General features: G+C 37.2%; 2 protein-coding genes and 1 long non-coding RNA gene across 10 annotated transcripts; 2 read left to right on the top strand and 1 right to left on the bottom strand.

Moving 5' to 3' along the window:
* The first annotated feature begins 1,450 nt into the window (after positions 1-1,450).
* LOC110884574 (probable protein phosphatase 2C 60) lies at positions 1,451-4,329 on the top strand. 8 transcript variants are annotated; one of them, XR_004870270.1, is made up of 9 exons: positions 1,456-1,799; positions 1,891-1,966; positions 2,100-2,214; positions 2,350-2,706; positions 2,936-2,976; positions 3,052-3,152; positions 3,367-3,435; positions 3,524-3,730; positions 3,957-4,329. XR_004870270.1 is itself a non-coding variant. In XM_035978959.1 (8 exons), exons 4-8 carry the CDS (start codon positions 2,959-2,961, stop codon positions 4,008-4,010), a joined length of 396 nt encoding a protein of 131 aa, XP_035834852.1. In that variant the 5' UTR covers positions 1,451-1,799; positions 2,100-2,214; positions 2,350-2,706; positions 2,936-2,958; the 3' UTR covers positions 4,011-4,329. The 8 variants fall into 8 exon arrangements, 2 of the variants coding, with proteins under 2 accessions (XP_035834852.1, XP_035834851.1); XR_002561346.2 differs by having other exon boundaries at positions 3,367-3,730; positions 3,957-4,080; positions 4,182-4,329; XM_035978959.1 differs by lacking the exon at positions 1,891-1,966 and having other exon boundaries at positions 1,451-1,799; positions 3,420-3,435.
* Positions 4,330-6,162: 1,833 nt separating this feature from the next.
* Positions 6,163-24,376, bottom strand: LOC110884572 (alanine--glyoxylate aminotransferase 2 homolog 2, mitochondrial). The gene is made up of 10 exons (XM_022132291.2): positions 24,008-24,376; positions 17,313-17,543; positions 16,735-16,905; positions 16,437-16,580; positions 16,240-16,332; positions 7,590-7,676; positions 7,273-7,498; positions 7,018-7,131; positions 6,843-6,929; positions 6,163-6,437 (listed from the first exon to the last, which is right to left on the bottom strand). Exons 1-10 carry the CDS (start codon positions 24,254-24,256, stop codon positions 6,394-6,396), a joined length of 1,446 nt encoding a protein of 481 aa, XP_021987983.1. The 5' UTR covers positions 24,257-24,376; the 3' UTR covers positions 6,163-6,393.
* On the top strand, positions 18,774-21,575 carry LOC110884573. The gene is made up of 3 exons (XR_002561344.2): positions 18,774-19,002; positions 20,472-20,561; positions 21,337-21,575. It is a non-coding gene; the product is annotated as an uncharacterized LOC110884573 (long non-coding RNA).
* Positions 24,377-25,625: the final 1,249 nt, after the last annotated feature.

Below are 25,625 nucleotides of genomic sequence, written 5' to 3'. Positions count from 1 at the left end.
AGCTCGGCATGGTTAAAAATCCTTATATAACAAGTTTCAAGATACTTTTTTCAACTACTGAGTATGCTTTCGTTATTTGCAACATCGTCAAAGTATGGGGAGGGGGAGGCAAAGCCGGTGGGGTTTCCATCAACTTTGTCTTTTAAGAGTATGTATAATTTGAAGGTAACAAAGTCAAGGGGGTAAAATTACAACATCGTGAAAGTATGGGGGAAAGAGAGCCAAAGCCGGTGGGGTTTCCACCGACTTTCTCTTTTAAGAGTATGTATAATAGGTAAACTAAATTATGTATAATTTCATAGAAAGTTTAGATTGGGTGAAAAAAGAGAAGACATATATTGTGTTGTTGCTTCAATGTATTTTGTAACGTTCAGTCTCATACATGAAAGCATAAAAACAATCGTTTTGAGAGATCATTTATGAAACAAAACCCCTAACTTATCATTTCGAGAGATCTTATATGTTTCTTTATCGTATGTCAATTTTATATAGAACTAGGTTTTTTCACAATCGCCGCGTTGCGGTGAACTTCTTTTGTTATTTAGTCCGTGTTTACATGTGTTCTGAAATCACTACGAGGGCGTTGCGCACGAAACCACTGACAAGAATAAAAAGAAAATATAGAAAACACACTAAAAGACAACCGAAAGAAGATCAACCAAAAAAAATTTATGGTAATGATGTTGTTCGTATGAAATCCGTGGTCAGAGATAAGCAAATGGTACTGGATACCGGTACTGAATTTCCCGAACCAAAAGATCTTAAGTACAAATTCGGTACCGACTTTTGGCACCTACCGGTTTTTAACTTCATATACCGGTACCGTAACCGGTATTTTCGGTATCGGTATCGGTTGGCACCGAGCTCATCCCTACCCCTGAAAACTGAAAAAAAGAAATCATTAAAAGTTGAATAAAATAAACAAAAAAAGTTGCACGATACCGTTGTTCGTACGGTACCCATGATCAGAGATGAGCAAATGGTACCGGGTAGAAGTATCGAATTTCCCGAACTAAAAGATTTTAAAAATAATTTCGGTACCAACTTTTGGCGTTTTCTGTACCAGGCTGGTGTCGGTTTTTACCTTCATGTACCGATAACTGTACCAGGCTGGTGCCGTTTTTTACTTTCATGTACCGATAACGAACCAGACCGTACATGTATTTTTAATACAAGTACCGGTTGACACAAAGCTTATCCATCTTAAAAAGTAAAAAAATAATTATTATTATAATATTAAAATAGTAAAAGTATAAAAAAAAACTATATATAAAAATTATGTTATATTATTAAGATATAAAATATCTATATCTATACTATCTATATAAACATATAGGAATGATAGAAATGGTCATTTATCACTTTACAACCTTTTAAAGCCCATTGTACAACCTTTAAAGCATGAAGGTGTTGAAACCTTCTTTTCAACACATGCTGTATAGCCATCTAAATTTTGAGCGGCCATTTTTAGTTCAAAGTTTGAATCCCCGCTCATTCTCACTTCCCATACATCCCGACATCCTGTCTATCATATTAGGGTTTTGAGAGTCATTTCAAAACTTTTCAAAATCGCTGCTTCCCTGCTCCTCTCTTTATATCTCTCTCTCTCTCTCTCTCTAGCGATTCAGGAACACATTTCACCAGATCTATGAAGTTTTAACAGATCGATGAACATTCTGACCTCCTGGTTCCGATTTCCGGCTTTTATTGGCTGATCAGGCGTTGGAGGTAGCCAGCCGGTTGATCTTTAGAAGACCTGCACCTGAGAATTTTAAATATGCGGCCCCCAAACACTAAAGGTAAGATTTGTTGTTGATTGTGGTATAAAAGTTTGACCGTATTAAGGTTTGTGGTTTATTTTGGTTGTGTATCACTTCAACTGATGTTCAGGGTGTCATTGTGTGGTATAGCGTACGATAATGGGTTTACTTGTGAGGATTTTGATTCTGCTCATCTTTATTACCAGGTTTGATTTAGCATTTTGTTCATTGTGATGTTCAACGATGAGGGGTTCTCTTAATCACTCTTTCTCTCTCTAACTTTGTCCCAAAAGGTTTTTTTTTTTTTTTTTTTTTTTGTAATGGGTTTTGTTTGTTTAGGGTTGTGAATGAGATCAATAACTTAGCAACAAGGAAGAACAAAGAATGGAAAGATAAGCTGCCAAATGTTGTTTTAAAAGCTGAAGAAATCATGTATTCTAAAGCAAATTCTGAGGTGATTTGATTTCTTATGTCGAAATTATGAAAAGGGATTTGGGATTTTAGGGCACTTTTGGTTTGAAATAGACAGTGAAGAGAATCTGATTTAACTTTTGTATTTTTTTCTACTTTTGTTAAATGTTAATTGTAGGCAGAGTATATGGATCTTGAAATCCTATGGGATAGAGCTAATGATGCCATTAACACCATAATTAGGTTGGATGAAAGTACAGATGGTGTTTTCTTGCAGGTACCTTTATTGTTCATTTTTTTCTTGGATGAAAGTACAGAAACTGGTGTTTTCTTAGTTGTTTGTAGAACATCTACTTGCTCTTGATGGAGCTAAGGAAAGACTGTCCTTGTTTGAAGCTAACTTGATTGCAGAAGGATCTTTTGATTCCACAATACAATAGCAGCTTTCTTGGATTCACCTAATTATAGTTGTCAATTTTGGAGCATCACAAAGTCATTACGATTTCAAATTGGGGCTGCAGTTCATCAAACCCAGGTGGGTAAATATCTTATTTACCATGATTTCTTGAATTCATAATGGTTTCTTGATTAATGTTGTGATTATGAGTCTTAACTAAATCGGATTTGATATTTCTATACGGTGTTTAAATCAGCGAAAGTGTTTATTTTTTAATCAAAAAATTTGATAGTCCAGTAATTGAGGTCTGGTTATAATTTTAATAGTGTTTTTTCTTTTGCTTTTGCTTTTGCTTTTGCTTTCGCAGAGAGGCTAGGTTTCATAGCAATAATGAGGGTAAATCGAATGGTAGGTTTCTCGATTCCCCTAATTTGGAACTTCTCCGAGGACTACTAGAAATTAGGATTTGTGTTTATGTTGTAGGTTGGCTGCAGGAGCAGACCTCCATTGTTTCAAAAACATAATAGAGCCCAAATGGCAGGTCGCGCTCTTTGTGCTGGTGGGACAAATATTGGGTTTACATGGTACTAATTTGAGTATTTTGATCGAAATCTTATTTGGTTGAGCTCTTTTTTATAATATAATTTGGTTATATATGATGTTATTTGGTTGAGTATTTTGATCAAAATCGTTTTACATTTGACCCATGCAAGGCAAAGCATAATCAACCTTCACTTTACTTTAGCCTAGATTTGGTTAATTTTTGACGACGAATGATGTCGTATCTTATTTGCTCAGTTTAAAAACATATGGAGATGCAAGATAAACAATAGAGGCATTTTATCATGCAGCTGCGACAGAAGAAGGGTTTGTATCGATTGTTTCTTGACAATGGTGGTGAAATCGCATGTAGTTGCTATTGAATATTTATGTCTGTTTGGTGTGATTTCAAAAGGAAGACTATGTTGCAAATGCTGGTGATTCACGTGTTGTTTTGGGGCTAGCCGTTAAGGCTACTGGGGAGGCTATTGCAATCCAATTTTTGACTAAACATAGTGCATACATAGAGTCTGTTAGAGAAGAACTTCGTAGTTTGCACCTCTATGACCATTATATTGTAGTTTTGAAAGACAATGTGTGGCATGTGAAGTGCCTCAATCAGGTACATTCTCACTTTCGTTCATCGTCTTATTATAGCTATTTTTAGAAAACATTTTATTCTTCGATTAGTTTTTTTATTTGATGGCCATTGGGATTAACAAACCTGTATCCTTGGAATAATCTATATGATTATATAGAATGATTAATGTGGTTTTATTAATTAAAAATATACTTTGGCTGACTTTAAACCTTTTGACCCATTTGACTACACGTCTACACCCCTTTAGGGACATGTGGTTTGGATGATGACCTCTACCCGCATCAATAACCGAAACGGTTAATGGCGATTTGGTGGCGGACATCAGAGTTTGGTGATGGTAGTCATGACTCCAGCGGTTATTGGGGTTTAAGGTTAGCATGTTCATTTTGCAGCTGTTTTCAGATTATTTATAACTTGAATTTTGATCCTCATATTAGCTTTATAATCTATTTATTTGTATCCGTTTTGTTAGTTTACTTAGTTGAAAGGCTTAGTGTCAACTACCGTGAATTTGTATCTGTACCGTCAGTTTATATGAATTGGAGTTAATTATTGCTGCATGAATGTGTATATGAATCCTCTAACGATGAAAGCAGAATGTTGAGAATGCTTCTTAATAATTACGCATAAGCATGGGTAAAGATGGGCTTCCTAATTCAGTGGGTGATGTTCTAAATCTAGGATCATATATGCCTATTCTACCTCGCAGTGCTCCAGATATGTTACTCAAGGTGCCTTTTTTATATTAACAATGTCTTTTTTATTCTTTTTAAGGGTGTAACAAGACAACCGACTATTCATTTTTTATATGATTATTATATATCGTATCAATAATTTATGAAAGTAAATAAATGAACAAAAAGGGTTGATGGGTTAAGCCCAACCATATTTACATGACCTACACCAGTTTTGACTTGCTGGTCTTTTGTCAAGAACATGTATTGCTCAAACATATTTGTTTACTGTTTATATTGCTAAAAAGTGTTGTGATATTCATATACTATTTTGCGTTTAGACGATTAAATTGTTCTTACTTGAATATTAATAAAAAATATGCGTGGATAAATAGTTTATTGGTTGACACCATAACCTTTCATACCACATATTAGCGGAAAGGCAGACACGACAAGTGGGTGAAATCGTTCTTACTTATGTAATGTTTTGTTTTTTAGTATTAATGAATTTATTTTTCTATCTTATTTAATAAATGTTAAAAAAGTAGATGAATTAAAAAAAAATGTAAACTTGATAGGGTAGGATCATTTGTAAACAATAACAACTATAACAAAAAAATTAAATATTTGTAAAGTACTAGAAAATAAATATTTGTAAAATAGTATATTGATAACGTTCTTTAATGACCGAACCGACCCAACGAATAAACAATAAACATTTGTAAAATAATATACAAATAACAAACTAATAAAAGTACTATACAATGCGTTAATACATCAAGAGTATTAGAGAATTAATAAACTGACTAGGAAACGAGTACCACGTTGTAAATTGTCACTGCCACCGCATCGCACGGGTACCCTGCTATACAATATATCACGAGACGACTAATAAACTAACGGTAAATCAGTATCATATCGTAAATCGCCACTCCCGCCGCATCGCGTGGGTAAATGGCTAGTATATATAATATATGTTGTTACTGTTCAATGGCTTATGTTTTTAATATAAAGGTAATGAGTTAGTATCATTGTAACTTTTTGTAGTTTTAGGTTGACTTAAGTCATAACTTTAGCGGTGATTAATATGTAGTTTGGTTTGGTTTATAGGTTTTGCTTAACATGTAGACATGTTATATATAGTTTACTTAGCCGTTTCGTATACATATCGTGTTTCTGGCGTGACGCACCGCTGGGTAAACACTAGTCATTATTAAACCCCTTTGTTTTTTTATGTTTATATGATATTTTGGGTTGTGAATGAAATCATTTTTTGTTTTATTCAATCGTTGATGTTTGTTTCTGTGTTTGAAATCGTGTTTGGGTTGAATGAAACGATTTGATCACTTCTTATGTGTTTTAAAATCCAATAGTTGATGTTTCTTTAGATGTTTGTTTGTGTGTTTGAAAATTTTGATGAAATGATATACAATCCATAACAATCGATCCTTCTTAAGGGCCAACGTCCTTCGTTGGTCACGGTTGGCTCTTTCCAGGCCAACACTCTATGTGCCACCACTTCGAGACTTGTTGGTCACACGACTGGCTCTCTCCAGGCCACCACTCCGTGGGTCACCACTCCGAGTTCTAGCTCTAATACCAATGTTACATACCAAACGAGAGAACTCAACCCAAAAGGCTAATCTAGTGGGTGAGAGAGCCCATTTGATATATAAACCCCACATCAGTTGCCCCATACAACTAATGTGTGACAAGTCTCATACATTGCAATGGTATTAGTCCATAACACGTATAGGTTTAGAGCCTATGGGCTTTTAGTTCGAAAACATGGTTTTAGAGTAAATAAATTATTCGTACAATAAGTGCAATGGGATTGTGAACATTTATACATGGTGAAAAGTGAAAACTAAAGAAAAAGAGAGTTTGTAACATGTTTTTATTTTCTTTCTTAAACACAAGAATATGTAGAGACGACGAGATGTCGGCTCATGATACAATTAAAAACCATTAGATATGGTTACTTAGTTGGCTCGCTTGGATACCAAATCTTCAAAGCTTCGACATTGAATAGTCCATAACATCGACAAGAAAATCTACAAACAAAAGAAAAAAACATAAAAGCCAAAATTCAAAGAATATTACAAATAATTTACACTAAAATGATTCAAATTTTAAAAGGGAATTGGCCTGTAATAATCTCAACTAGAGGTCATTGGCCATTGACAATCTCACCTTTGAATATTACCCTCACCAGTCCCACCTTTCACCTATTTTTCCTACACCGGTCATCCGTTAAAAAAACTTAACGGAGTTAAGTTTTTTTCGAAATTACAAACATATTTTTTAGGGCTTTTTATCAGAACGACGATACGAGTCAATTGAAGTAAAACTTACCTCGAAATGGTGCTCTAGTCCAATAAAGATGGGATTGTCAATGACCAAAGACCTTTAGTTAGGATTATTACAGATCAATTCCCCAATTTTAAATTGTAACATACCCGCATCTTGTTTGTTGAAGCAGAGTGGTGGTGTGACTCTAAAAACATTACCATAAAATCCACCTTTGCCAATCAACACCCCTAAATCTGCCAAACAAAACCTCTCACATGATACATTGCAAAAGTCAAATAAAAAGTTTGTTAAACTATATATGAAGTAGAACATTATTCATACCTTTCATGTTATCCATCACTTCCAATACTTCTGCACTTGCTGGAGTTTTTGATTTCCGATCGGTAACAAGTTCAACTCCAAGTAACAACCCTCTTCCTCGTACATCTCCGATAACTTTCATAGACCATCGATTCAACAAATTCATTAAAACATGTTAATTGTGGCCATTTTACACAATGTTCTTAAGACACAATGCACATTTTGTTTAGTTGACTACAAAAGTCAAAGTAAGCACTAAATAGGTGACACACTTACTTTCATGCTTGTCTTTGAGGGAACATAGACGTTCCTTTAAATAGGATCCAACAACATGTGCATTCTCTTGAAGTTTTTCTTTCTCAATAACTTTGAGAACCGCATGGCCGGCAGCAGTGCTAACCGGGTTCCCTCCGAATGTATTAAAATAGTTTCTTCGGGTTAGAACCGTTGCGATCTCGGGGGTCGTAACTACCGCACCTAGGGGAATCCCGTTCCCAATACCCTGTGAAAAAATATAAAAAAAATTAATAAGTGTTTTGGGTCAACTCAACCAAACAGACTGACAGACTCGTTTTGTCACATGGACAAAATACCTTTGCCATTGTGACTATATCGGGCACAATGCCATGGTTTTGAAATCCCCAAAAGTTGCTCCCCGTTCGAGCAACTCCACACTGGACCTCTGTCACACCCCCAAAATCCACCTGCGGAGTATCACCGCTTGGGAGCGTGACTGACCAGGATCAAGCCACCAATCATATTGAACATGCATTTAATATTAAGTAAAATAAATGAAAACCATCCATTCAATACAAAAGGTGATCAAACAAATCATCGTTTCAAAATGTAGCGGAAGCATAGTAAATAAACCAGTAGTAGCTAACAGTTTCAAGTGTCATAATAGTTTAACAGAAAAGTCACGATCCTTGTCCACAACGACCCGCTTCTCCAGTGCAAGCTCCAGGTACCTAACGATCTGCAAGGCATGTAACAGAATGATCAACAAACTAGTTGAGCGAGTTCACAGAAAGTAAATGCGTAATAGTAAGTTCGTTTGTAACAGGTGGCTCTACCGGGCCGATTGTATGTTCTATTGGTGGTGGTGTTCCACGTTACTGTGTGGTGGTGTTCCACGTTACTGTGTGGTGGTGTTCCACGTTACTGTGTGGTGGTGTTCCACGTTACTGTGTGGTGGTGTTCCACGTTACTGTGTGGTGGTGTTCCACGTTACTGTGTGGTGGTGTTCCACGTTACTGTGTGGTGGTGTTCCACGTTACTGTGTGGTGGTGTTCCACGTTACTGTGTGGTGGTGTTCCACGTTACTGTGTGTGGTGGTGTTCCACGTTGTATAACCACTAGACTACTCGTAACTATAGGTATCCTTCACAACCGAGGATAGTAAAGTAGAAGTCTAGGCATAGTGTCAATAAAGTATCTAATCAACCTTTCAATCCCATTCCCAACACCCCGGGAATCCCATGCCTTGGTAAGAGTGTGAACTCACCTTGGTTTGCTCGGTATGCTAAATAAGTGCTCACAGTTAATTAATCACGTCCTATGTATACACGTATAGCAAAATCAGTTCATGCTCGAAATGTTACGCATGCAATTAATTGGTTCACATAGCAGTCAGTTTGCATATCAGTACAACCCGTAGTATTACACAAACATGTTCATCACCAAGCATGGCATGTCAATTAATTCAACATATGTTCAATTGTTCAAGACATTATGCAAAACCCTAACATCTTTCGATTCATACTTCATAATTCATCCTTCGACAGTCCATTATCTTTCGGACCGAAGGTTATCCTTCGGACCATGTTATCTCTCGGTCCAACTATCTGTCGGTCCAATTATCTTTCGGTCCAACTATCTGTCGGTCAAACTATGGTTCGGTCAACGAGTATCTTTCGGCCAAACAATCCTTCGGTCAACTACTATGGTTCGAGGGGTCGGTATCTTTCGGTGTATTGATAAGTAACTGTTACGTTTATCCGATTAACCATTAACACCATTTTCACAAATCTGCTAACATCAACAAGATCAACCAAGCATGATTCTCATGTTTATCAAGAACCCTAATCTGAAACAAGATCATTCAAACTATCCGATTAACACATATGCGCCGATTACATAAACGTGTCCGATTACAATATTCTAAATCACAAGTTATCATCAAATCGTATTACCAATCATCCATTTAACAAACATAAATTTCCTATCCGATCGATCACCCTGACTGGATTAACTAGCTGATTAACAAAACGATTCGTAACACCGAACATGAAATCATTTGACCATAATCACAAATGTGCATACAATTCCGATTAATACCCATACACAATCATCTTACAAATCAGTTAACATACAACCAACATATTTACATACGATTGATAATTCAAGAAATCATGTAATGTGGACACTAACCGGGGTAGAAAATAAGAGAATCGATCAGCAAAGATCTCCGTATGAGTTGTGGTTGCCGTCACAGATCAAAAGTGTTCTAGGGTTTTTCTCAAAAACTGCCGACTATGCATGTGTTTCGTATATAACATTTCACAGTAATGGGCCAAGCCCATTTAAAATGACTGGGCCGAAACATATCGAAGGATATGTTTCGTGATGTTTGCGGGCCGAATGATGTCGAAGGATATGTTTCGTGCTCGAAGGATATGCTTCGTGGTCCTTCGAGTCCTTCGGATCCTTCGAACTATGTTTCGATCTAGACTAAGTGTTTAATAATAATTCTAATAATAATTCCAATATTATTTTCTATTATAGCAAGTAATCACATATAGGCACAATGACGATATGTCTCATTAAAACACAACGAGTACAATTACAAATCCATAATTCAAACAGCTAGACAGTCAAAGTCAATGCGCATTAAATGCGAAAGTGAAAGTCAGAAACTCGAGTTGTCACATTATCCCCAACTTGAAAGAAATTTCGTCCCGAAATTTGGTACGCACTCACTGAGGAAGCTAGGCAAGTTACATCGTTCACTGGTTTTCCTGGGGTGTCACATCATCCCCCCGTTGATTTGGAATTTCGTCCCGAAATTCAGTAGTCGTAGCTTCAGCCTCAGTAGTGGTTGCATGGTTTTCGAATAACTGGGGATACTTTTCTGTCATTTGATCTTCGCGTTCCCAGGTGTACTCTGGGCCACGTCGGGAGTTCCAACGAACTCGAACAAGAGGGATTCTCTCGTGTTTGAGGACCTTAGCATCCCGGTCCGTGATTTCAACTGGTTCCTCGACGAACTGCAACCGCTCGTCGATAGTCAGTTCCTTAAAGGAACTATGAGGGTCTTATCTGACAGACACTTCTTCAGATTCGACACGTGAAATACATAGTGAACTGCACCGAGTTCAGTTGGTAGGTTCAGTCTGTAGGCTACTGGGCCTATTCCTTCAGTGATTTCAAATGGTCCAACATACCGTGGATTGAGTTTGCCTCGTTTACTAAATCGAACCACACCCTTCCAGGGTGAGACTTTCAATAAAACCCGGTCCCCGACCTGAAATTCCAAGGCTTGCTACGCTTGCCCGCGTAGGCTTTCTGACGGTCGCGTGCTGCCGTCATGCGTTGTCGTATCTGTGCAATCTTTTCTATAGCGTCCACTACAATCTCTGGACCCGTAATTCGACTATCCCCCACCTCTGCCCAACAGAGAGGTGACCGGCATTTACGTCCGTAGAATGCCTCGAATGGAGCGGCTTGAATGCTGGTGTGATAACTGTTATTGTACGAAAACTCCACTAAAGGGAGGTGCTTTTCCCAGCCGTTGCCGAAATCGATAACACACGCTCGAAGCATGTCTTGAATAGTTCGCTCAGACTGCCCATCCGTCTGAGGGTGATATGCTGTGCTCATGTCTAAACGTGAGCCAAACGCTTTGTGCATCGCATGCCGTAGTTCTGACGTGAATCGTGCATCCCGATCCGAAATAATAGAAATGGGCACCCCGTGCCTCGAAACAACTTCCTTGAGGTAGATATCTGCGAGAGTGGAGAACGTATCCGTTTCCTTAATAGCCAGGAAGTGTGCAGACTTGGTGAGTCGATCCACGATCACCCATATTGTGTCGTTCCCACGCTGAGATCTCGGTAGGCCTGTAACAAAGTCCATGGAAATTTCTTCCCATTTCCACTGTGGTATCATAGGCTGTTGAAGTAGGCCAGTTGGTTTCTGATATTCGACCTTGACTCTCGCACAGGTCAAGCATTTTCCAACGTACGTAGCAATGTGGGCCTTCATACTAGGCCACCAATATGTAGTGCTGATGTCGTGGTACATTTTATCCGACCCTGGATGTACCGAGTAGCGAGACTTGTGTGCTTCGTCCATTACGAGTTCGCGTAGACCGCCATAGAGAGGGACCCAAATCCGGCCCGTGACATAGTAGGCGCCGTCCGCCTTTTGTTCCATTTGTTGTCGTGAGCCGCGTAAGGCTTCAGCCTTGACGTTTTCGGGCTTCAGGGCTTCTGTCTGAGCAGCTCGTATCTGAGCAGGAAGGCTAGGCTGAATCGTAAGCTGTAGCGCTCGCACGCGCCGTGGTAAAGTGTCCTTTCGACTAAGGGCATCCGCCACAACATTGGCTTTGCCTGGATGATACTTGATAGCGCACTCGTAATCGTTAAGTAACTCGACCCATCGTCGTTGACGCATATTCAAATCCTTCTGCTTAAGGGTATGCTCGAGACTCCTGTGATCGGTGTAAATCGTGCACCTGGTACCGTACAGGTAGTGTCGCCATATCTTAAGCGCGAAAACAACAGCTCCCAGCTCTAAATCGTGCGTCGTGTAGTTGCGCTCGTGAACCTTGAGTTGACGAGAGGCGTAAGCGATAACCTTGTCGCGCTGCATTAACACACATCCCAGTCCCCGAATGGATGCATCACAATAAACCACGAAGTCGTCTGTGCCCTCTGGCAATGAGAGGATAGGTGCACTGCAAAGTCATTCCTTTAGGTGCTGAAAAGCAGTCTCCTGGGGCTCTCCCCAGCGATAGGTAACACCATTCTGTGTCAGTAGCGTAAGTGGTTGCGTGATCTTTGAAAAGCCTCTAATAAACCGTCTGTAGTAACCTGCCAGACCCAAGGATCGACGTATTTCTGTCGGTGTACGCGGTGCAGGCCAGTTCCTGATCGAATCTACCTTGGATGGATCAACATGAATCCCATCCCTGTTCACCACATGGCCTAAGAAGTGGACTTCATGAAGCCAGAAGTCGCATTTTGAAAACTTGGCGTACAATTGTTCCTTTCGAAGAAGTTCCAAGATAAGACGTAAGTGCTGCTCGTGTTCCTCCTGACTCTTGGAGTAGAGCAGAATGGCGTCGATGAAGGCAATGACGAACTTGTCTAGATAGGGTTTACACACCCTGTTCATAAGATCCATGAAGACTGCAGGCGCGTTTGTAAGCCCGAATGGCATGACCAGAAACTCGTAGTGACCGTAACGAGTTCTGAAAGCGGTTTTGGAGACGTCCTCATCCCGGACTCTTAGCTGATGATAACCTGACCTTAAATCAATCTTGGAATAGTAACACGACCCTTGCAGCTGGTCGAATAAGTCATCTATACGCGGAAGAGGATAACGGTTCTTCACCGTCACCTTGTTGAGTTCACGGTAGTCGATGCACATTCTGAACGTACCGTCTTTCTTCTTCACAAATAACACTGGAGCTCCCCAAGGCGAAGAGCTAGGTCGGATAAATCCCTTATCCAAGATTCCTGGTAGCTGCGTCGATAGTTCTTCCGATTCTGGTGGAGTTAAGCGATACGGTGCTCGAGCTATGGGTGCTGCTCCTGGAGCGAGCTCGATTTGAAATTCGTCCTGATGATGCGGCGGTAGACCAGGTAAATCTTTAGGAAACACCTGAGTATAGTCGCATACAACTGGATGATCTTCCAACTTCTTTTCTTTCACTGCTGCTGTGCTTGAGACCGAACGGTAGTTGAACTCTTGCTGAAATACCCATCCCTTTCCCGCTTGTTGTCATTAGGAGTAGCGGGAGTAGCAGAAGTGGTAGCGGTAGTAATAGCGCTGATACAACTAGGTAGCCTGTTCTGTTCCACTGCCTGATCCGTGAGGCGATGAGCAAGACACTGAATGTCTTGGATTTTGTCGAGGTTAGCCGATGTAGCTTGGCTCTGAATCTCTGAGGCTAGACCCTTGAGGTACAATTCGATACGCTTGTTTGGAGGGTCCACCATGGTTGGACACAAGATGGCCAGTCCGTTCTATCGTTTCGTATATGCATCAACTTCTGACCCCGTCATTTTCAAATGGTAAGGCTCCACTTCCAACTAGTATCTGTACTTGCGCGTTCCACCTGGTTAGCGCGATTCCTACCAAAGTACCAGTGGCGTACTTGACCCTGCGAGCCTCAGGGCGTTCACACATGAAGTTCTTGAATGTGCCACTGAATGTGCTTGGACGACAGTCCATGATGTTCTGGAATGTGTGCGTTCTGACCCGTTGCGCGAGAAAGATAGATCAAGGTTAAGCGCGAAAGTTGGGTCACGAGAGTAGGATCTAACATCCTAGAATAGGTCTGGGATAGCAGGTTATACCTCCTGCTTGTGCGGCTGCAAGTGCCGCAGCAACTTGTTCGTTAATGAGAGCCGTCAACTGGGCTTGAGTCATGTCAACACGTCCAGACATGATCGAACAGTAAAGGTAGCATAAGTAAGAATGGTTCACGAATAGTGCGATGACAGAAGAGTGTAAGCACGTATGTGTTCTCAAGCAATAACAAGTTGTGAGCAAAGTAATGTAAGCATACTACGAGCAAAGTTCTATGCAGTTCTAGCATGTAGGCAATAAACATAAACCTTATTACCTAGGATGTCGAGTCTTGCACGTGGAGCGAAGCGTCGCTGTGGATCGTTGAGAGCACTGTTCTGGTTATAGTCTGGTTTTAATAAAAACGTTTTCCCATATTAAAACCAAGTTCTCTATAACCAATGGCTCTGATACCAATCTGTCACACCCCCAAAATCCACCTGCGGAGTATCACCGCTTGGGAGCGTGACTGACCAGGATCAAGCCACCAATCATATTGAACATGCATTTAATATTAAGTAAAATAAATGAAAACCATCCATTCAATACAAAAGGTGATCAAACAAATCATCGTTTCAAAATGTAGCGGAAGCATAGTAAATAAACCAGTAGTAGCTAACAGTTTCAAGTGTCATAATAGTTTAACAGAAAAGTCACGATCCTTGTCCACAACGACCCGCTTCTCCAGTGCAAGCTCCAGGTACCTAACGATCTGCAAGGCATGTAACAGAATGATCAACAAACTAGTTGAGCGAGTTCACAGAAAGTAAATGCGTAATAGTAAGTTCGTTTGTAACAGGTGGCTCTACCGGGCCGATTGTATGTTCTATTGGTGGTGGTGTTCCACGTTACTGTGTGGTGGTGTTCCACGTTACTGTGTGGTGGTGTTCCACGTTACTGTGTGGTGGTGTTCCACGTTACTGTGTGGTGGTGTTCCACGTTACTGTGTGGTGGTGTTCCACGTTACTGTGTGGTGGTGTTCCACGTTACTGTGTGGTGGTGTTCCACGTTACTGTGTGGTGGTGTTCCACGTTACTGTGTGGTGGTGTTCCACGTTACTGTGTGTGGTGGTGTTCCACGTTGTATAACCACTAGACTACTCGTAACTATAGGTATCCTTCACAACCGAGGATAGTAAAGTAGAAGTCTAGGCATAGTGTCAATAAAGTATCTAATCAACCTTTCAATCCCATTCCCAACACCCCGGGAATCCCATGCCTTGGTAAGAGTGTGAACTCACCTTGGTTTGCTCGGTATGCTAAATAAGTGCTCACAGTTAATTAATCACGTCCTATGTATACACGTATAGCAAAATCAGTTCATGCTCGAAATGTTACGCATGCAATTAATTGGTTCACATAGCAGTCAGTTTGCATATCAGTACAACCCGTAGTATTACACAAACATGTTCATCACCAAGCATGGCATGTCAATTAATTCAACATATGTTCAATTGTTCAAGACATTATGCAAAACCCTAACATCTTTCGATTCATACTTCATAATTCATCCTTCGACAGTCCATTATCTTTCGGACCGAAGGTTATCCTTCGGACCATGTTATCTCTCGGTCCAACTATCTGTCGGTCCAATTATCTTTCGGTCCAACTATCTGTCGGTCAAACTATGGTTCGGTCAACGAGTATCTTTCGGCCAAACAATCCTTCGGTCAACTACTATGGTTCGAGGGGTCGGTATCTTTCGGTGTATTGATAAGTAACTGTTACGTTTATCCGATTAACCATTAACACCATTTTCACAAATCTGCTAACATCAACAAGATCAACCAAGCATGATTCTCATGTTTATCAAGAACCCTAATCTGAAACAAGATCATTCAAACTATCCGATTAACACATATGCGCCGATTACATAAACGTGTCCGATTACAATATTCTAAATCACAAGTTATCATCAAATCGTATTACCAATCATCCATTTAACAAACATAAATTTCCTATCCGATCGATCACCCTGACTGGATTAACTAGCCGATTAACAAAACGATTCGTAACACCGAACATGAAATCATTTGACCATAATCACAAATGTGCATACAATTCCGATTAATACCCATACACAATCATCTTACAAATCAGTTAACATACAACCAACATATTTACATACGATTGATAATTCAAGAAATCATGTAATGTGGACACTAACCGGGGTAGAAAATAAGAGAATCGATCAGCAAAGATCTCCGTATGAGTTGTGGTTGCCGTCACAGATCAAAAGTGTTCTAGGGTTTTTCTCAAAAACTGCCGACTATGCATGTGTTTCGTATATAACATTTCACAGTAATGGGCCAAGCCCATTTAAAATGACTGGGCCGAAACATATCGAAGGATATGTTTCGTGATGTTTGCGGGCCGAATGATGTCGAAGGATATGTTTCGTGCTCGAAGGATATGCTTCGTGGTCCTTCGAGTCCTTCGGATCCTTCGAACTATGTTTCGATCTAGACTAAGTGTTTAATAATAATTCTAATAATAATTCCAATATTATTTTCTATTATAGCAAGTAATCACATATAGGCACAATGACGATATGTCTCATTAAAACACAACGAGTACAATTACAAATCCATAATTCAAACAGCTAGACAGTCAAAGTCAATGCGCATTAAATGCGAAAGTGAAAGTCAGAAACTCGAGTTGTCACAACCTCATCGGCGATCACAAGCCCTCCGGCCTTCTTTATGGTACTATAAACACTTGTCAAGTAATTCGGGGCCAATTCGACAATTCCTCCAACCCCCTACCATTAAATAAAACACTTATGATTTGAACATCAACAAATTCAACTAAAACATGTTAAAAGGAGTAATAAGCAAAATGAAAAAAAAAAAACAAAATAATAACCTGAATCGCTTCGAAAATAAAACCGGCAACATGACCTGAGGTTCCAAATCGGATTAAATCTTCGACATCTTTGGCATACTTTTCTCCATCCGACCCAAATGCTCCTCTATAAGGATCCGGATTTTGCGTGTGATGCACCCCACTCTAGTTGTCCAAAACATCATAGAGTAATAAAATGATATTGAAAAAAGTTTATAATAAAGAATATATGTTTTGTGTTATGTTAATGTCATTAAGAATTTAACACATGAATAAAGAATATATGTTTTGTGTTACAAATAAGAAAAATTTTAATTACCTGCACAACATTAAATTTCCAGTTGCACATTGCAGTAGCCCCCATTGTTCCAGCTGCGTTGCCGTGATAAGCATTCCTCAACGAGATAACGTCTTGACACCCGGTGTACAACCGCGCGATCATCATCGCTAACTCATTTGCCTCCGTACCCGAATTAGTGAAAAACACAACCTGCCAAGAATCCAACCGAAAATATCGTTATGATAAAAAGATTACCCATTTTAATATGTCGAGTAAGGTTCTAGTACAAATGAAACATATAAATACGTCTTGACATCAGAAATGAAGGAGGGATTTTTTTTTAAATATTTTTCTGATCTTGTTAAGCACGTATTTTTAGTAATAGAATCTTAAAAAATCGTGTATATACACCAGTAGTAATATGTAATTACTATTCATGTATTTACACTAGTAGAATTACTCTAGAGTAATTACATAATTACTCTAATAGTGTAAATACATGATTTGTTTTACATTTTATAATTAATGTTAAGACCCATTTGTATTTGATCTTTACACTTAATATGTTTTCAACGAGAACGTTTTGCTAGAAATAGTAAGAGTGAGTGAAGTAGAACCTTGAGATCGCCGGGCATCTTGGAGGCGAGGGCTTCGGCAAAATCGGCAATGGCATGGTTGAGGTAGAGAATGGTGGAGTGTTGTATGTTGTTGGTTTGGTTCACAATGGCTTGAACCACATCAGGGTGACCATGACCACAACTTACCGTAGCAATTCCTCCAAATCCATCCAGGTATCTTCGCCCATTTTCATCAAATAAATATTGCATTTTTCCATGAACAATATTCAACTGTTTTCCAAAAAAAATAAATTAAATAAAAAAGTAAATAATTTTTTGAACTATTAATAAAGTAGACACATGACCTAGTAGTTTAGTGGTATGTAGGGATGAAATATTAAGAGAGGACTGATATCATACCATATCTCTATTGACCGAACATATATGGTATGGACGTATGGTATTCGGTTTTGGTTATGGTTCAATTTCGATATTGTTACGATGCGGTACACGGGTACAATACCGTACCAGCTCATCCCTAGCAGTACCGTGTTTGTCCTCTAGAAAGTGATGTGAGTTCAAAATTTTGCAAAAAAAAAAAGGTTAAGTGACATTTAGGTGTGAAAAATTATTGTTAAAAGAAAACAAAAAAAATACAAAGTAGAGACTTGTTCATTACAAAACTAACATTTAACTTATATCATAACTACAAATACAAGATACGTACGCTATGGACGGATAAAATAAGCATTAGGCTATAGGATGTGGTCATGACTCTCAAGACCACCATTGTCATCCATGTCACCTCAGTCTCATCCACCATCCAAATCCAGTATCCTATATGGTGTGGTCATGACCCAAACCACCATCCCCATTTTTTTTTAAAATTTATTTTGTGTAAAATATATTTAATTAATTAAGGAAAGGGAGGTGGATGGTTGTCATGGTTTAATCAATACAAACCATGGTGGTTCTATAAGAGGGGTGGTGTAGCACATAATTCAGCATCCTATGTGACAATCCATGACCCATCCCATGCCCATGATGGCATGAGATGCATCACATTTAAAACAAAGATACAAATGCATTGAGTTCTTCTTTACCTGTGCTACATGATGTTTAATTAAATGGGTTATGCTCGAATTGACCTATTTAGCCACTTTAATTAAACAGATTGATCAGTCGAGCTATTTAATTCATTTATTTTAACCCACCAATCTGTAACACCCCGAAAACGGGTTTGGTAATCAACCCCGGTTAATACTAAGAGACGGGTTATAACTCCCGGAATCCAATAAGTTAACTAGGAATAATAATAACCTAGTTAGAAGAGAAGTCTTGTAGTGACATACTAGTGGGTTAAAAACCTTATAACTAGGAAAATATAAAACTTTATATTAAAATTATAAAGTTTTAAATAAACAAGGACAAACTAACTAGGACAAATTAACCCAGTTAGTCTTGAGACTTGTAAATTACTTACTAGAAGGTTAAAACAACTTAAATAAATAACTTAATGATAATGGAGGGACTAAAGGTGTTAAAACTAAAACTAATAATAATAAAAACAAGGTTTAAACACCAAACACACTAAAAGAAGTGTGTCTGGTCGATCTAAACATCAGGAGCGAACACGAGCTTCCCCACCAAACCCTAACTTGTGCAAATTGATCAAATTGGGGCTTCAAATCAGTTCCAAATCGATTTCCAAGCACGAAATTGTCATCTCCATTGAAAAGGGAGTCATAAGGTATGTAAATTTTATGAAAAATCTCTAGTTGGATTTCTAGGTAAACTTAGAAATCTGAAATTGATGGTTGCATGTTCGTTGTATGATGAAATTAGGAATGATTTTATGTCTAGGAGTAAACCCTAGTCATTTACTTGTTGAATTGATGTTCCTAATTGTGAATTCATGATCACCCGATTATGTGCTAAATGGGTTTTGTAGAAACATGATGAACACTAGAATCATAATGGTTAAATTGTGTTAATAGAACTCCCTGAAGTTAGATTTGAAGTTTGATGTTAGTACTTGTTAATTTTGCTAGAATTTAAGGGTTTAGAACACTTAAATGGGCTGGAGAAATTTGATGTTTCGTGTTGCACACAAGGTGCTTGTTAAAATGCTTGAACAAGAAAATATAACAAAGCTGATTGGAATAAAAAAATTATTGGGCTGCAGTTTTTAAAAAATCATATAAAATTACTGAAACGGCCTGTGAGGTTGAGCCTTATATGCTCAGAAAGCTATTAAAACATACTACGTTTAATGTTTGAACATGTTTGTTAAATTCTGATGTTAAATGGGTCAAAACAGTGTCCGAAGTAGGCTGAACTGTTTTGACAGCAAGCTGATTGGAAAAAAAAATTGTTGGGCTGCAGTTTTTAAAAAATCATATAAAATCACTGGAACATCCTGTGAGGTTGAGCCTTATATGCTCAGAAAGCTATTAAAACATACTACGTTTTATGTTTGAACATGTTTGTTAAATTCTGATGTTAAACGGGTCAAAACAGTGTCCGAAGTCGGCTGAACTGTTTTGACAGCAAGCTGATTGGAAGCATTTTGACTTCTGAGCTGATTTTTGCGAAAATCATAATTAATTATAGGAAGCTCGGATTGAGCTGATTCTTTTTGGATTGGAAAGATATTTTAGTATTCTACATTTCATCTTTGATCACCAAGGGCTGAATAAAACCGTAAAGTGGTTAAAAGAGTCGATTCCGCAGCTACATTGTAAAGTTGCTACACATTTTATTGATAAACTTAATCTAAGAAAATTGTATACAAGAAAAGGATGAATTGTGAGAAATGTGATAATGATGGCATTCTAATAAATTAACTTGAGGTAATGTGTCTAACGTGGAAATATAATTTGATTGTAAGACTTGGTAAGAGATATGTCGTAGTAGCTTTTATTCCATACTTGAATGGTGTGGTGTGTACCATGTATTTGCTTCAAACAAATTTTATGAAATTGGGTGTATTAAAGGCATCTAAAATACATACAAATGATTTATGCAAGTAATATGTACGTGTATGCCAAACATGTTCTAAGTTAGTGCTCAGTCACATACACAAGGACAGTTTGACTTACGAAAGTCAAACTGACCTAAAACTAATGTCTTGATAAATGAGTATGTGTGAATCCATGAGATGTTGTGGTCATTTTATATAATGACTAATCTAACAAATCTTGTGGGTATTGTGTTAAGTTTGATCTCGTCAAGCTAAGTGGGAGCTGGAAAGGATTGGATCAAACGGGTCAAGTGCGCAAGGAAAGCTCGAACGGACGCAAACTATAAGTAAAGCTTACACCTATTTTTTTTTAGCATACGTATTTATTCTATAGGTGATAAATACAACAATATATCATGTTCGAATTATGGGTTCCGACACGAAACGAAATGGGTTGGAACGAATAAAAACGTTTAAAACCATGATTTTTAATAAATATAATTGTTTGGTCATATAGACCAAATGAGTCAAATGATGGTGATAATATCATATGACCATATCGACTAATTTTGGTTGTTAAGTCATATGTTTACAGGAACGAATAGAAATTTGGATAATTACGTCATCATAGAATATTGAATTAATAATAGCAAGGCATAAACGGGTCTATACGTTGACTCGAGCCACGTACGCTTATATATAGATTTATAGTTAAAAGTGTTTAACTTCCCTTCACGGGTCAAAAGGAGTAGATAGGTAAAACGGGTTAAGAATTCATAAGAAACCCGTAATTTGAACCTTGCACATTAGTAAACTGATATAACGTGATATGCATGATATTTTGAAAAGGGTAATAAACAAGTTTGTTTGATAAATCACGAACGGGTCAAAAAGTGTCATAATTGAATTTCAAGCCGAGAGCTTGAAAGTTAAAATTTTGTGAATTCAGATGTTGGATTTTAACTCCATATGATAGAGGATCAAATTACAATCACGTAGAAAGAAACGGTAGACCCTGTAAAAAAATATGTATATATATTTTATTCAGTTTTGCTTCCCAGACTCATTTAGATACGTTTTAAACCCCGTATGACTAAAGCATTTCATGTTTATGAAATGTAGGTACATTTTGGATGCCGGAAGACGATCAAGCTCAACGAAGAACCGAACACGAATAAGATAAAAGCTTCCGCACGTCGTTTCGTCGTAACTTTTAAACGACGAACTCAATTATGTTATGTTGTATTATTTTAAAATTGTAAAGTTTAAACAAACCCGTATTTTTACAAAGTATATGTAGTCATAATTACATGTTGTTTGTCGTATACTTTACGAAAACCATTAAATAATGACAAGGGTGTTACACAATCTAATTACCACATTTACAAACTAATTACTACCCGTTAACCCGTCTGTCACATTCAGATAATTACGTTGAATAGACCGTTTAGTGTATCCAAAGTTGATTTTAACACCGATTATATTATATTATATTATATTATATTATATTATACTATACTATACTATACTATACTATACTATACTATACTATACTATACTATACTATACTATACTATACTATACTATACTATACTATACTATACTATACTATACTATACATACAAAACCGTTGGGCGGGAATAGTGTTTCCTTGTGATTAGTGGAAATGGGCGGTGGTGGATGTTGCATGTCATCCACCCAAGTAATATTTTTTTTTGTTTTTTTTTTGAATGCAAAAATGTTTTATATAAATCTCTAACTAGAACCCTTAACATTAATAATTTACCTTACTACCCTTATATTATATTATATTATACTATACATACAAAACCGTTGGGCGGGAATAGTGTTTCCTTGTGATTAGTGGAAATGGGCGGTGGTGGATGTTGCATGTCATTAGTGGTGCAAACGAGCCGAGCTACTCGCGAGCTACTCGAGCTCGGCTCGAAAAAAGCTCGAACGAGCTGAGCTTAAACGAGCTCGAGCTCGAGCCCGAGCCTAAAAACAAGCTCGTTTAGTAAACGAGCCCGAGCCCGAGCTTCACTTATCGAGCTCGAGCCGGCTTGCGAGCTTAATCGAGCTTTCTATTTATATATTTTTATTAATATATTAAACATATATTTATATAATAATAATTACCATTTATATAAATATAAAAAATAACTAAATTATATGTATAATAATAATTATAATTAATATAAATTAATTAAAAATACCAAACGAGTCGAGCCCGAGCCGAGCTTGAGCTAGAAAAATTACCTTCGAGCCGAGCTCGAGCTTCAGAAATAAAGCTCGAATCGAGCCGAGCTCGAGCTCGAGCTTTCATATGTTAAACGAGCTCGAGCTTTCATATGTTAAACAAGCTCGAGCTCGGGCTCGGCTCGTTTGCACCCCTATCATCCACCCAAGTAATATTTTTTTTTGTTTTTTTTTTTCTGAATGCAAAAATGTTTTATATAAATCTCTAACTAGAACCCTTAACATTAATAATTTACCTTACTACCCTTATATTATAGTAATTTACCCTACTAAACTTAAACTTTAAAATTTACTTCATAGTCCTTAAAGTTAAAAAAAAAAAATTCCTCCCGTTTTCACCTTTTTTTTTTTTTTTTTTTAACATTTTACAGACTTTAATAAAGTTTAGATGACGTAATGAACTAAATCAATAATGAAAAATACAATATATTATATGTAAAATACGGCGCAACAGCATGTGCAAATAAAGTTTGGATGTACCATATCAATATCGTAACGAACTAAATTGATAATAAAAAGGCAAATTGGATTTAAATAATCCCAACTTGCTCAATTTGGCCGATAATAATCCCAACTCAGTTATTGGTCGATAATAATCCGAACTGGTCCACTTTTGGCCGATAATAGTCCGCCGTTAAAAATAGCTTAACGGAGTTAAGCTTTTTTCCGAATTACAAACCGATGTTTTATGGATTTTGATCAGAACGAGGATACGAGTTGATTGATATAAAATTTATCTCGAAATACTGCCCCAAACGACGAAAACGGTGCGCTTCAATTCGGGTGTTTAAACTTCCAATTAATAAATATTAAGTCGTTTGAAGCACCATTTCGAGGTAAGTTTTACATAAATCGAATCGTATCCTCGTTCTGATCAAAATCCATAAAACATCGGTTCGTAATTCGGAAAAAAAGCTTAACTCTGTTAAGCTATTTTTAACGGCGGACTATTATCGGCCAAATGTGGACCAGTTCGGATTATTATCGGCCAATAACTGAGTTGGGATTATTATCGACCAAATTGAGCAAGTTGGGATTATTTAAATCCAATTTGCCTAATAAAAATGCAAAAATTATATGTGAAATCCGGCACCACAACGCGCTCCGGCTTAAAACTAGTATATATACATATATAGCACGTACGCATGGGCGGCTATGATGGTGTGCAGAAAGATCTTCGCACAAGGCCCGTGATTTCGAGGGGCATGTTATTTTAAAAAAATTCGATATATACATCTTATTTTTTTTAAATAGTAAACAAACACATATCAATTCCAATATAGAATTTAGCCCACTTAGCATTAGGTTTATTGAGGCCAATACTATTTTGATTTTTTTTTTTAAAAAATACTAATAAAACATTATGAGAGGGCACATTTTTCCGAGCTCGAACAGGGTACGTAAGTTCTCAGGGACGCCTCTGTATTTACGGTCATGTTCTGACATATGATAGGGGTCATGTTGTGGTTAACAATGTAAATCTTTTGTCTTTTTGTGTGTAAAATGCTCGATAGCACAAAGACAAGAAACTAACCGGTTTCTTGTAGAGGTAGAACATAGATGGGCTCAGGAACTCTTTACGCTTACGAACAATCTCCTCCGCGGTAGGACCCATGTACCGCGGTGGAGAATACTCGAACCGCGGTAACACGGGTTCTTCATTCTTCGATCCGGTTGCGGCGTGTTCGGGCATGGACGAGAACCATCGACCGCGAGCGCGCAACCGGGAGAACTGATCTTTTGCCGATCTCAATAATGAAGTTGAGGTTACCAATCTCTGCATTTCCGGTGATCGATGTTGTTTAGTGATTAAAATGATAGAAAATGAAGAAGATAAGTTGATCAGGATAATAGGAGAATCAAACAGATGGGATACTGAGGTATCACGTCTCTTTTTTTTAGCATTTATAACAAGTGTTATATTTTGTTGATTTTTTATTAATTGCTTGATTCATAGAATATTCTAGAAAATGACCAATTATTTATGTGGAACAAACAAATGACCAATTATTTAGTGAACAGTATGGGTATGGGGTGTGACTGTTTGTGATAGAAGAATAATAAAAATATACTCAAATGGTAGTATTGAAGCTTTTAATATTATTTAATGATAGAAGAATATAAACAGAAAAATATATTCTTATTTAGTGATAGAAGAATATAAACATAAAAATATATTCAAATGGTAATATTGAAGCTTTTAATATTATTTTAACAAATGGGATTTTAATAATTTTTTTACTCTAGTCTATTAATTGAGATTAATTACAACTCAGAAAATCTCAACTCATTAATCTAATCTATTAATTGAGATTAATTACAACTATACTAACAATTTCAACTTTAAACATATTTTTCTTTAGTGATCACATGCAAAGTGAAAATCCATGTCAGCAAAAACTAATTGGGTTAACTCTCAGTTATTATAAGATGGCTAAAAAATTGTTCAAAGTTAGGATTGTCGGTAAATATTTATTGAGTTGGATTAATCTCGACCAATAGTTTAAAGTTACAATTATTGGAATTTGATTTTCCTATTACTTTTTAATAACTTTCAGGTATTAAAATACTTTACAACTTTCATGTATTAAAATACTTTACAATTGTATCTAATACCCAAATCTCATTCTAAATACCTAATACACAACTTGAAACCTAATACACAAATGGGATCTAGAAAGTAGAACCTGATACACAAATTGAGATATAGAATTTGGTACCTAAACCTTTAAGATTTGTCTTTAAACCGATATATAGCTAATCTAATTAGATAATAATCAATTTTATTCTTCACCAAATGTCTAGTATTCAAATTCTAGGGGTTAGTAGATAGAGATATGTCTAGTATTCAAATTCTAGGTGTTATTAGATAGACATAACAGTATTCGATCTTATCTTTATCCTTGTAATATCTAGATAGACTTAATAGTATTTCATTGTTTTCTTTATCTTATATTAATACTAGGTTATAATACCGTATATTACATGTGCTGAATAAATATAATTTTATGTAGTTAGTGATAAAAAAAAGTTACGCCTTTAAAAATCCGTGTATTGTACGGATTGAGTTAATTAAATAAGCATGAAAACAAAAGAAACAGTTAAAAAATAAATATAAATATATAAGAGATAAGCGAAAAAACATAAAATAA

The sequence above is a fragment of the Helianthus annuus genome, chromosome 10 (genome assembly GCF_002127325.2).
Source record: "Helianthus annuus cultivar XRQ/B chromosome 10, HanXRQr2.0-SUNRISE, whole genome shotgun sequence".
NCBI classification, from domain to species: Eukaryota; Viridiplantae; Streptophyta; class Magnoliopsida; order Asterales; family Asteraceae; genus Helianthus; species Helianthus annuus.
Note: the sequence above shows the minus strand (reverse complement) of the source record. Positions and strands in the feature narration are given on the sequence as shown.